Here is a 13,168-nt window from a genome sequence, read left to right as displayed (position 1 = left end):
CCCTGCTTCTTCATGATAGTGGGGACTTGTATGAGGAACCCATCCCAGTGGGGGACTGATTCCTCTGACTGCTGCCTGGGGAAAGGGCACAGGTGTGCGTGTTTACAAGTGGGTGCACAGGAGGTGGCCTGGGGGGTGAGAACCTTCTCTGTGCAGGTGCTCAAGCTACAAATCAGTTGTGTAGACCAACTGCTCTCTTGCCTTTTGAATCAAGTAATGCCTTTAGAATCTTTCTCTAAGAGCACAGAGCTCCTGTGTGACTACTCCAAAAATCCCTTCTTGTTACCCCGGATTATTTAGAGAAAGGCCTAACTTCTCCAGGCAACTTTTTTTGCCACATGGGAAGTAGAAAAGATATTGACACTGGGGACTTCAAGCAAAGAGAGGGGCACCTGAGTGGCTCAGTTGGTGAAGCATGGGACTTCGGCTCAGGTCATGATCTCACAGTTCATGAGTTCATACCCCAAGTCGGGCTCTCTGCTGACAGCACAGAGCCCATTTTGAATCTTCTGTCCCCCTCGCTCTCTGCCCCTCCCTGGCCTCCCCACCCCTCTCTCGCAAAAACAAACATTTCAAAAAACAAAGAGGAGAAGAGAAGGGAATGCTCCACTAATTGGGCTGGTGCGTTTGGTCTGTAGCTAAGAGTGTTGGAGAGAGAAAGGATAATGGAAAACAAGTTCATGCCTATTTAGAGCTTGCCAAATGGAAGTCGGGGTGGAGAAACTTTCAAGTAAACACGGTGACTGACAAGCCGAGAGCCTAAGAGCCCAGGCCACTTGTGCTCCAGTCCCCAGGTCCCCGTGGAGCCCCGGTACACCAGAGCGTGTATCAGTTTACAGCACTCGGTAGCCTGCTTGGCTTTCCAGACCCTTGAAGAATCCTCCTGCTTTCCTGAAATTGCTCAGTGAGCTCTGTGCATACTGTGGGCTTCACCTGATACCCCGACTGTGAGGTAGGTGAGCGCCAAGTGTTCCTAAGCCCACTTGGGAGGGAGCAAGGGCCTGACTTGAGACAAAGTGTTGGTGACGAGGGGCACAGTCGTACCACCCACCACGCAGGCTCGCTTTCACAGGTACCAGAACCTGGCTTGTCGGGAAGCCATTTGGAGGCCAGCTGCTGCCCACAGTGGAGATGAACATCTGTGTTCCTCACTCTGGCCTAAGTAGGGGCCAGAGGAGGGAAAATCCAATTAATGTTGGGCTACGAGAGGAAGAGAGAGGTCATTTTCTCCCTATTCCTTGCTTCTGACACTGGTCCCTCAGGAACAAGCGGAGCCCCTCTCCCTAACCAGGCCCCGGGGTCTGCTCCAAGCACCTCATTAGGGCCCAGTCTCTCCCCCTGCATGGCAGGCAGATCATCTAAAAGCCTCGGGTTTTCTCACAGTAGCTCCCGCAGCAGAGGCTGGAGGGACGAGCAGAGCAGAAAGGAACACGGAGAGCCTGTCCAATGCTGGCTGCACGCTCGGTCCGGGGCCACTCCGGCCTCGGACACGGAGACGCCTCCAGCGGCCTCCAGCGGCCACCCCCAGGGCCGCGACGAGTGTAGCCAGCAAGCGGCCCGACCAGCACGAGGCCACTGGCGTGGGTCCGCAAAGCGGCAGCCGAGCGAGGCTCTGGCCCGAAGCCTCAAGCACGCTTCTCCTTGAGCTTCTTGCAAGCACTAGAACGGACTTTGTCCAATCCAGAGTCCTCGAGTCCACGGAGTCAATTTCGCTAACATCCGCAGTCCCCTCGGGACCGTGTGGCTACGGCAAGGCGGCAGGAGGCTGGGAGGGCGGATTGGCCGCGTTCGCGCCCTTTGTGGAAAATACTCTTCTCCCCTTGAGGTAGGAATGTAACTGGGCGCAGCCTTGGCTAACACTCCACATCTTGCAGCTCAATCTCCTCAGTGGTGCTCTCTGCAAAGCAAAAGACAAGCCGCTCAGTTGCCCGCCAGCCACGGGGGGGAGGGTTCTCGGTGAGACCAGGATAACAAGAACCACCTCCAGCCATAAAAGCGTGAATGGATCACCACAGGGCCCAGAGAATTACCTTTGAGTTTGTGTCTTCTCTTCCTCTGGAATTTATACGCACACTTATTACAAACCCACATGAGGCTGATTAACAGCGCGGCCACGGCAGCGAGCAAAGCAAGGAAGACAGCCACAAAATGGAGGTCTTCGTAGAGGATCTCTACGGGGCGGGCAGGGCAAGGGGAAGATAATGGCTCTTTTAATATCATGAAGTCGCTGCCCCACACGTGGGCAGTTCAGAGAGGTGCCAGGCCCCGGGGTGGGGGCTGCCTTACCCGACACGTGCAGCACGATGGTGCCAAACTGGCTGCTCCCCAAGCGCTCCGTCACCGTGATGATGTAGTAGCCCGAGTCCCTCACGCCCACGCCGAAGAGCTGGATGGAGCCGTTGTCGAAAGTGCAGAGCCTATCCTTGTGGCTCTGGGAGATGTTGGCCTGAGTGCCCGGCTTCCACTCCACGATCTTCTGTGCGCCCCAGTTGGAGGTGTACTTCCATTCAATGGTGGGGACGCCATGGCAGGAGTACTCAACCGAGAGCAAGATGTCTTCCTCCACCGTGGCATTGATGGCCGACTGGGGGATGTACAGGGACACACCCTGACCTGCAGGATGGAATGCCAGATGTGGGGCAGCGTCTGTATGAACTTAGAGGAAAGCGGACTTTCACGACTCGTTGATTTATTCAGCAACTATTTATTGAGTGCCTAGCACATGCCAGGCTATCTTCTAGGTTCTGGTGCTGGCACTACAGTGGTGAACATTATAGACCGAGTAATTGTACCCCGCATCACGAAACTCCCATGTCGGAATCCCAGCCTCCAGTGTGACTGTATTTGAAGATGCAGCCGCTAAGGAGGTAATCAAGGTTAGGGGCACCTGAGTGGCTCAGTCGGTTAAGTGTCCGACTTCGGCTCAGGTCACGATCTCACAGTTTGTGAGTTTGAGCCCCGCATCGGGCTCTGTGCTGACAGCTCGGAACCTGGAACCTGCTTCAGGTTCTGTGTCTCTCTCGGCCCCTTCCCCACTCACACTCTGTCTCTGTCTCTCTCTCAAAGATAAACATTTAAAAAAATTAAAAAAAAAAAAAAAAAAAGAGGAGGTAATCCAGGTTAAATGAGGTCATAAGGGTAGGGCCCTGATCCAATAAGATTACTGTCTTCATAAGAAGAGACACCAGAGAGCTCTCTCTCTCTCTCTCTCATTACCTCTCCACAGGAATGCAAGGGGGAAATGAGAGAAAATGCGATGTGAGGTTGCAGCAAGAAGCAGGAAGAGAGATTTCACCAGAAACTGAACTGACCTGTGCTTAGACCTGGGATCTAGGACTGTCCATCCTCTGGAACTGTGAGAAAATAAATTTCTGTTGCTTAAGTCCCTCAGTCTGTGCTATTTTGTGTGTGTGTGTGTGTGTGTGTACACACACCCCCCGCGAACAAGATCCAAGGTGACTATTTACTGGATGAATAGTAAACCTCCCTGGTGACTCCATTCTAAATAGGAGGCACACAAGGATGAAATAAACAAATGAAATCATTCTGGATAATGACAAGTGCTTTAAAGACAATAAAACAGGGCACTAGTGACCAGTGGGGTAAAGGTGGCTCTAGAGAGAATGGTCAGGGAAGATCTCGCAGAGGAGATGACCTTTTTTTTTTTTAATTATTTTTTTTCTTAAATTTACATCCAAGTCAGTTAGCATATGGTGCAATAACGATTTGATTTCAGGAGTAGAATCCAGCGATTCATCCCCTACGTATAACACCCAGTGCTCATCCCAACAAGCGTCTTCCTTAATAATGCCCATCGCCCATTTAGCCCATCCTCCCACCCACAACCCCTCTAGCAACCCTCAGTTGGTTCTCTGTATTTAAGAGTCTCTTATGTGTTTATATTCTTTTTGCATCCCTTCCCTTATGTTCATCTGTTTCGTGTCTTAAATTCCATACATAAGTGAAGTCATAGGATATTTGTTTTTCTCTAATTTCGCTTCGCAGAATACACTCTACTTGCATCTATGTTGTTGCAAATGGCAAGATTTCATTCTTTTTGATAGCTGAGTAATATTCCAGTGTGTGTGTGTGTGTGTGTGTGTGTGTATGCATATATATATATATATATATATATATATATATATATATATTCCACTTCTTTATCCATTCACCAGTCGATGGACATTTGGACTCTTTCCATACTTTGGCTACTATAAACAGTGGGGTGCATGGGCCCAATAGAATCAGCACTCCTGTTATCCTTTGGATAAATACCTAGTAGTGCAATTGCTGGGTCGTAGGGTAGTCCTATTCTTCATTTTTTTGAGGAACCTCCATACTGTTTTCCAGAGCGGCTGCACCACTTTGCATTCCCACCAGCAGTGCAAAGGGGTTTGAGGAGATGACCTTTGAATGGAGACCTGAATGACAGGCATGCAACGTGTGGAGACTTGAGGGAAGAGCAGGTCAGGCAGAGGGAGCATGTGAAAAAACTGTGAGGGGATGGTGAGTGCTGGTGTGTCTGAGGGACAGAAGGAAGGCCAGCATGTCAGAATGCAGTGGGGAGAGACAGAGGTGGGGCTGGAGAGCTGGCAGGACACGGGCCACAATGTGAGGGTCAGGAGTGGGGTTCACTCATGGCCGATGGGAACCACAGGAGGGCTCAGGCAGGAGGGGACATTCTCCGCTAAGCTTGAGAACGTCTGCTGTGGAGAACATTCTGGGGGAGAGGGGATAAGCCCAGATGCAGGAAGAGCAGGCAGGTGGCTGCTGCAGGGGACAGATAAGAGATGGAGGTCTAGGGGCACCTGGGTGGCTCAGTCGGTTAAGCATCCGACTTCAGCTCGGGTCATGATCTCACGGTCTGTGAGTTCAAGTCCCACGTTGGGCTGTGTGCTGACAGCTCGGAGCCTGGAGCCTGCTTTGGATCGTGTGTCTCCCTCTCTCTCTCTGCCCCAACCCTGCTCATGCTCTGTCTCTGTCTCTCTCTCAAAAATAAATAAACATTAAAAAATAAAATAAAATAAAGAGATGAGGCATAGCCTCACAGGGCATGAACGGGGAGAAGAAACATGCTGGCAAACTAGATGTGGGCGGTGGGTGAGTCAAAGAGGCGTCAAGCAGAAGTTTCTGCACAAGCGTGTACCAGCACCGTTGACTGAGGTCATACATATATGCCGTCATACGTGTAGTAAGCGGGTGCCATGCACAAGCCCCGTGCAACCACCTGCACAAATCGCCTCATTAATGTCTCGCACACAACCTACTGCAATTCTATCGAGAGTGGAGCAAAACCTCATTGTCAACAGGACTAACTAGCTTGTCCAAGTTCATTCTGCAAGGTTGAGTGTCACACAAGCTGGCTCCAAAGCCCACATATTTAATCTCTATGCTCAAATCAGTCATCACCGGTTGGCAGTGGAGAGCACGGAATGTGACAAATGCCCCCGCACCCTCCCTGAGAGGACCGGCCAGAGACGGCTGGACATTGGGTAACGAACAGGGCAGGACTTAAGCTCAGAGCCCATCCCTTGGTTTCCGCCCTCCACTTCCTGTTTGGCCCCTCAATCTTTGGGTGTCCAGGTGCTCCACGGCCCCTGCTGTGTGGCTCTAGGTAACCACACCTGTTAACTTTTCCAGACATTTCTCCCTGCCTTCTCCCATCCCCAGCATTTTCCACTAGTGTTTCTCTCCGAAAGGCCTCGGCTAGGTGACTAGACATAATCTGATAAACATCAAGGTGAGACACTGGGAGGTAATAATGGTTCTCACGGGTTACAACTGCCGAGTAACAGAGATCGATTTTCTCGCCAACTCTGGGCTTTAAAACATGTTAAATTCACAGCAAAGTTGAAAGGCAAGTACAATTAATATGTACCTTCTCCTTAATTCACTAATTATTAACATTTTGCCACATTTGCCCCCTCTCTCAGGAAGAAAACAGAGGTCAAATTCCAGGTCAGCCCTCAGAGGGCAGGAGTTAATGTATTTTCTTCATCTTTGTGTCCCCCAGCAGAATTCCGGACACAGAGGGATTGGTCATTAAATCTTTGTTGAGTTGAATAAGTGAATGACAAATACTTATAGCAACAAGAAGGGTAAGATTTCCTGAGAAATGCTGCTGCCGAAATGGTTTGACAAATTTGCGTATCTAAAAGGTAACACGTGGGGCGCCTGGGTGGCTCAGTCCGTTAAGCGGCTGGCCGACTTTGGCTCAGGTCATGATCTCGCGGTCTGTGAGTTCCAGCCCGCGTCGAGCTCTGTGCTGACAGCTCAGAGCCTGGAGCCTGTTTCAGATTCTGTGTCTCCCTCTCTCTGACCCTCCCCCGTTCGTGCTCTGTCTCTCTCTGTCTCAAAAATAAATAAACGTTAAAATAAGTAAATAAATAAATAAAAATAAAAGGTAACACGCAAGTAGGAAAGAGAACTATAATTTAGGCAAGACTTCATGTGCCAGTTACGATAATACATACTTACGTGCTTACCAATCCTTCTAATTTTTTACATGAGTCAGCAACATGCCCATGTAGCTAGGAAATGGAAAGGATGGGACTTAAGTGCAGTTTTGTCTTATTCAAAACTTTTTCCTAAAGACACCACCAGAAATTTAGCAATATTAAATGAATCCCATCATTGCTGAATATAGAATATATAGAAATCTGTTGCATTTCTATACACTATGATAAAGTAGCACAAATAGAAATTAAGAGAACATTCCATTTGCAATTGCTCTATAAAGACTAAAATACCTGGGGGTGAACCTAATCAGGGAGGTGACAGACCTCAATGAGGAAATCAAAAAGAAATAAAAATATCCATAGAGACAAGAATGAAAACACACCGATCGAAAATGTTTGGAATACACACACACACACACACACACACACACACACACACACACACACACACACACAATGGAGTATTAGTCATAAAAAAGGATGAGATCTTGCCATTTGGGACAACACAGATGGACCTTGAGAGTATGATGCTAAATGAAATAAGTCAGACAGAGAAATTCAAATACCGTAGGATTTAACCTACATGTAAAATTTAAAACACAAAACAAACCAACAAACAAAAAGCAGAAACAAGCCCATAAATGCAGAGAAGAAATTGATGGTTTCCAGAGGCGTGGGGGTGAGGAGATGGGTAAAATGGGTGAAGGGGAGAGGGAGGTACAGGCTGTAGTTATGGGACAAGTCATGGGGATGAAGGGTACAGCACAGGGAACGTAGTCAATGCAATAGTGTTGTATGGTGACAGAGGGTAACTGCATTTGTGGTGAGCACAGCATAACATAAAGACCTGTGGAATCTCACTGTGTAACATTGTACGTCCACTATACTTCCATTAAAAAAGCAAACATACAAAAAACTGTTTTTCCCACTTCACCTTGTGACGATCATTTATCTGTTTTCAGATTTCTCTGACCCTAAATACGAACAGTTGGAATATGATTACCATAAGATTTGGAGAACCATATTTAGAGCTAGTGATAAACCTGCATCGCAACATGTGTATTTCACGCACACTCACGTTAAACATATTGGTCAAGGTTACTGACAGATTAGTTTCCTGGGATACTGCCAGCCCTTTCAATACCCTTAGGGACCTTCATTTTGAGTCTTATAGGTACTCTGGCCCAAGAAATAGCAAAACTGAAAAGCAAACAAACAAAAATAACAAGCCCAAGTTTCTGAGATGCTGATACAGCTGGAAACTGGTCGACTAGTCTGTATTTTCCTTTGACCATAAAAACCTCCTCCTGGGGTGTCTGGCTGGCGAGGTCAGGGAAGCATGTGACTCTTGATCTTGGGGTTGTGAGTTCGAGCCCCACCTTGGGTGTAGAGATTAACTAAAAAAATAAAGAAAGAAACTTAAAAAAATAATAAAGATTTTAATATTAAAACCTCCTTCTAATCAAACCAACCAGGCATTTAACTAGGTTTTTAGAACAAAGAGTTCCTTTTGCTATCTATCTATAATTAGGAGGGAAAATTAACAGTTCTAAAAATTTAAAGGCAAACTGCTTGTCACCTTAGTTTAAAAAGTTGAATTAATGAGTAACCCGCCTCTGTACCTCATGCTAAGATCACTCAGAACAAGTCCAGAGAAAGTTAGTATCTAGACCAATCCTTAGACCTGGCTCAAAATGTTCTATTCAAGGAGGTTGGTTTAATAAATCAGATTTCACTTGGAAAATGGATGCCAGGCAGCCATTAACGAGGATAAGTTTTGCATGGACAAGGGAGAGTGTCTACAACATGTTACTAGGTTAAAAAATAGATTTATAAAGCAGCATAATATGATCTTATTTATGTTTGTATAAATAGGTACCTATTACATACAGAAAATGTTGTAGTAATATATGTTCAGTGTCAACAGGAATTGCCCCTTAGAGACTGGATGGCAATGGAATTTTATTTTCCAAATTATACATTTATATAAGCTTTGAATTTCAGTTGTTTACTGAATAAAAAAATAACATGTATTTTAAAAAACCTTTTTAAGGTTCTCCTGATTAGACCAAGCAATCTGGTGGACAAAGTTTAAAGAAAGGTTAAAAGCTGACCTTGGTTTATATCTTCACTTGCTTTCTTTTTTTAAAAAAAATTTTTTTTAACGTTTTTTATTTATTTTTGAGACAGAGAGAGACAGAGCATGAACGGGGGAGGGGCAGAGAGAGAGGGAGACACAGAATCGGGAGCAGGCTCCAGGCTCTGAGCCATCAGCCCAGAGCCCGACGTGAGGCTCGAACTCATGGACCGCGAGATCGTGACCTGAGCTGAAGTCGGACGCTTAACTGACTGAGCCACCCAGGCACCCCTATCTTCACTTGCTTTCTATGTGAAAAGCAGAGAAGAACTAAATTCTACCCATTTCCCAGATGCACATCCCTCCTTTAAAGAAGGCGTCACAGAATTAAAGATTTTTAATAAGACAGAAGTCACTGGAACCTGAACCAAGGTGCTCCCTGAAAGCCTGACTTCCTCGTACTGGGGAGACCCACTTAGAACTAATCAGAGGGAGGGGCACCTCTGACTCTCGATTTCGGCTCAGGTCATGATCTCACACTTGGTGAGATTGAGCCCTGTGTCAGGCTCTGGGCTGACAGCACAGAACCTGCTTGGGATTCTCTCTCCCCCTCCCTCTCTCTCTGCCCCTCCACCGCGCGTGCTCGCTCTCTCTCTCTCTCTCTCCAAATAAATAAACATTAAGAAAAAGAAACTAATCAGAGGGAAAGTGCCAGCAGAAATCAGCTACCAGGAATGGGCTGGAATATACTACTCAGAATGGTTCCTTACTCCTTTTCTGACAAATAAATTACAGAGGTTGTATTTTGCTGCTTTAAAGAAATTGATGATTGAAGATGGATCTATTTCCTGAAATCACAGCAAAGGTCAAGCCTATTCAGACCACAATTTCGATGAACAAGGGTATCAACTAATAGACGGACGGATGGCTGGTGCAGACTCTGGGTGTCAGGAGTCATGGAGGCCACCTTTATCAGGACAACTCATCTTATCTGGAAAGCCACCTGTGCAGCCAGCGTGACCATCTGACACAGCCGAGAACCAGCACTAAACTGGAAGTCAGAAAGCCTACATCAGGAACACTGCTGGAGCAGGGCGGCAGAGCGAGGAAGCACAGGACAAAAGTGTTATTCCAAGAGGCGGGGAGGTGTGGTGGAGGCTCATGATGTGAGCAGATCCACGTGGACTCAACCCGGGGGGTGTCCTCCCCGTGGAGAAATCCCTTCACCTTCGAGAGCCTCAGCTTCCTCTGCTGTGGAAAGAGGACCGAAAAGCCTCCAGACGAAGGCTGTGAGGCGGGGGTGACAGGACACGTGTGAGGCCCCCCAGGGCACAGCACTCGGGCCCCCGCGCTTGCTCTCCTCGGCTCAGGTCTAGGTCACTAGCCTTGGGATGACCAGCCCTCCCAGGGTGCCCAGGGGTTTTCCCAGGATTGGGGAGTGTCAGTGCTAGAAGCAAACCAGGACTGTCGGTTACGCGGAGACTCACAGAAATGTTGAGGAGCAACGAGAAAACTCCAAGGCACACAAGAGCTGATCTCTGAGGCACCCGAGGGTGGGGGGCAGAGGCAGAGGTGAGGGAGGGCCAAAGCCACTCTTCCCTTAACGCTCTGCCTTCCTAACGCATCTCCAAGGTCAGCAATCCCACTGCAGCCCCACAGTCACAGAATGCCATCGCATTCTCCGCAACAGGGTGCTGGCTCGCGGGTGTGGCCTGGTGAACAGTATTATTATTATCCCCATTTGACAGAGTAGCACATGTTACGTTCACTGAGGTTCCAGAATTTGTGCAATGTCACATTAAGTGGCTGAACTGAGACTGACATCCAGGGTGCATTTCACTGCCCTGGTACGAGCCAGGGAGTTTGCAAGGAGCTGGAGAAGGGAGCAGACAGACACAGAATTTGTGCAATGTCACATTAAGTGGCTGAACTGAAAGTGACATCCAGTGTGCATTTCACCGCCCTGGTAGGAGGCAGGAAGTTTGCAAGGAGCTGGGGAAGGGAGCAGACAGACACTCAATGAAACGAAGCCGTGGGGCACCTACGCGGCTCACTTGGTTAAGCGTCCAACTTTTGATTTCAGCTCAGGTTCATGGGTTCGAGCCCCGCATCGAGCTCCACATCGACAGCACGGAGCCTGCTTGAGGTTCCCTCTCTCTTTCTCTCTCTCTGCCCCTCCCACGCTCATGCTCTTTCTGTCTCTCAAAATAAATAAATAAGCTTAAAGAAAGTGAAAGAAGCAGAGCCTTGAAGGATAAAATTTTAAAATTGTGGGAAAGGGAGGAAGCGCCATCCTGGCTGGGAGAACAGTGAGCCCACCCAGGGAGGCAGGAAGGATCCTCCGCTCCCTCTGGCCCTGCTGAGTAAAAGGGTGGTAGGTAGCCTGAGGAATCTGTAGCAAAACGGAGATTATCTGAGGGAGTTAGCCCTCGGGCAGGGAGGCCCTCAGATGGCATTTAAATAGAGGCACATCAGGATCTGAACGGGGCTTCCTGGAGGGCGATCTGGCAGCAGATCGAACATTTACACACACATGGCTCACACTGCCCTGAGCCCACCACATGCGCCTGTCCTACACACCTTCAGGACAACCCACGACTGAGCCCCGACAGTCGGGAACAACCCCAGGCACTGGCTTTGGCCTGTACTTGGCGGGGAACGAGGGCAGCAGGATGTGAGCGTGTGCACAGTAGGTCTGCCTGGAACTCGTTTCCAGTCATTTCAGAAGCCCCAGAGCCCAGCACAGTGCCTGGCACTTTGTGCGCACTCAGAATATACTGGAATGGACGAATAAAGACACGCGTGCCCTGCCTGTCAAACTGCTGCCCCTCTGGAGGGATCAGGAACAGGAGGATCTGTGCCGAGCTGAGGGGGATGCTGGTGAGGCCCCCTTCCCCTCCAAGTCTGCTGAGGGTCAAAGAGCTCAAAGGAGAAACAGCAGTTTTAAGTTGCAACTAAAATATTTACGTCGCTGCCTAACTTTTGTCATTCTTCTTTTTAATGTTTATTTATTTTGAGAGACAGAGAGAGCACGAGTGGGGGAGGGACAGAGAGCGAGGGAGACCCAGAATCCGAAGCAGGCTTCAGGCTCTGAGCCGTCAGCACAGGGCCCGACTCAAGGCTCGAACTCGCGGACCGTGAGATCGTGACCCGAGCCGAAGTTGGACACTTAACCAACTGAGCCACCAAGGCGCCCCTAACCTCTGTCATTCTTGAAACAAGTAGCCTGGAATTTTGGAGACCGTTCTACGTTGGAGGCCAGCATGGCAACCCTAAACATTGGCATTTGGGTTTAGATGCCATGAATGGTGTTGAGGATGGACATGTGTGCCCAGTTTACAGGGTATCTATCCCTCCTATTAGCTCAGGTAGTAATTCTCCCTCTCAGTGCCTGATTACTCAGGGACCAAAGCTCAGCTCGCCCCTGATCAACTTACTGTATAATGAATGGCCTTGAGGAGTCACCCAGTCATCAGCCAAATCCAAACAGTATGGACAGATGCAGGTTTAGGCGAAGGCTTGCAGGGGGCTCCCCTGCATCAGGTTCCTGTAGTTGTACCCCAACCAAAAAAAAAAAAAAAAAATCACTCCAAAATAGCATTTCTGTGGGTCACCACCTGTGACCACCTGTCTTATGCAATTATCACAGCCCAGCAAAACCCCGGCTGGGAAAGCTGAATGGCTCGGCCGCTATCCGCCAGGAAAGACGAAGCGGTCTGATAACGTTACGTTGTCAGAAGCAGGGTGAAGTTATACTCCAACATTACTGTGGGGATTTGTAAATGGGTGTCACCTTCTTGGAGGGCAATATGGTAAAATCTATGAAAATAGTATTAGCACACACCTCTTGACCCAGAAGTTCCACGGTTATGAACGGATCCTACAAGTAATAAGGGAACACAAATGTAGGTCTTGTTACTGAAGCACAGTGTAGTCTTTTGAAGTAGCAAAAGACCAGAGGCATCCTGTATGCTCACCGGTAAGAGACCAGTAAGGGAAAATGGGCTCTTACACTACTCGTAACTCTGCCAACACCAGCTACCTGCAGGGAGAGCACACCCCACCCCTAAAGGGCTCAGTCTTATGAGACCGCCCCCACTTTAGACACCAACTACAAGTCCAGGCCTCCGTACTTCCTTTTTTTAAATGTTTATTTATTTATTTTGGGGGGGGGTGTGAAGGGGCACAGAGAGAGGGAGATAGGGAATCCCGAGCAAGTTCCGCACTGTAGGTGCAGAGCCCGATGTGGGCCTAGACCTCACGAACCTCGAGATCATGACCTGAGCCGAAATCAAGAGTTGGATGTTTAATTGACTGAGCCCCCCAGGGCGCCCCTGGGCCTCCTGTACTTCTGACCAACTGGCTATAAAACAGAGGTTTCCACCACCCCCTCGTCAGGTTCAATAGTTTGCTAGAATGGCTCACAGAATTCAGGAAAGCACTCTACTATTATCTGTTATTTTTATAAAGGATACAACTCAGGAAGAGCGACACGGAAGAGAGGTGTAGGCAGGTATGTGCAAAGGTTCCATGCCCTCTCCAGGTGTGCCACCCTCCCAGCACCTCGATGGGCTCACCAATCCAGAAGCTCTCCAAGCTTCTTCAGTTAGCATTTGGGGGGAAGTTCCCTTAC

General features: G+C 48.5%; 1 protein-coding gene across 1 annotated transcript in view; it reads right to left on the bottom strand.

Moving 5' to 3' along the window:
- Window positions 1–1,599: 1,599 nt before the first annotated feature.
- VSTM5 (V-set and transmembrane domain containing 5) overlaps window positions 1,600–13,168 on the bottom strand; it is a 29,374-nt gene continuing 17,805 nt past the window's right edge. The window contains exons 2-4 of the mRNA XM_042959272.1: window positions 2,287–2,613; window positions 2,031–2,171; window positions 1,600–1,897 (exon numbers count right to left, since the gene is read on the bottom strand). Of these exons, the coding sequence (XP_042815206.1) occupies window positions 1,854–1,897; window positions 2,031–2,171; window positions 2,287–2,613 (512 nt within the window). The 3' untranslated portion in view covers window positions 1,600–1,853. The remainder of the gene's footprint in view (window positions 1,898–2,030; window positions 2,172–2,286; window positions 2,614–13,168) is intronic.

The sequence above is a fragment of the Panthera tigris genome, chromosome D1 (assembly GCF_018350195.1).
Source record: "Panthera tigris isolate Pti1 chromosome D1, P.tigris_Pti1_mat1.1, whole genome shotgun sequence".
Lineage (NCBI taxonomy): Eukaryota > Metazoa > Chordata > Mammalia > Carnivora > Felidae > Panthera > Panthera tigris.
The sequence above is the reverse complement of the archived record's forward strand: the minus strand, read 5'-3'. Positions and strand labels throughout refer to the sequence as shown.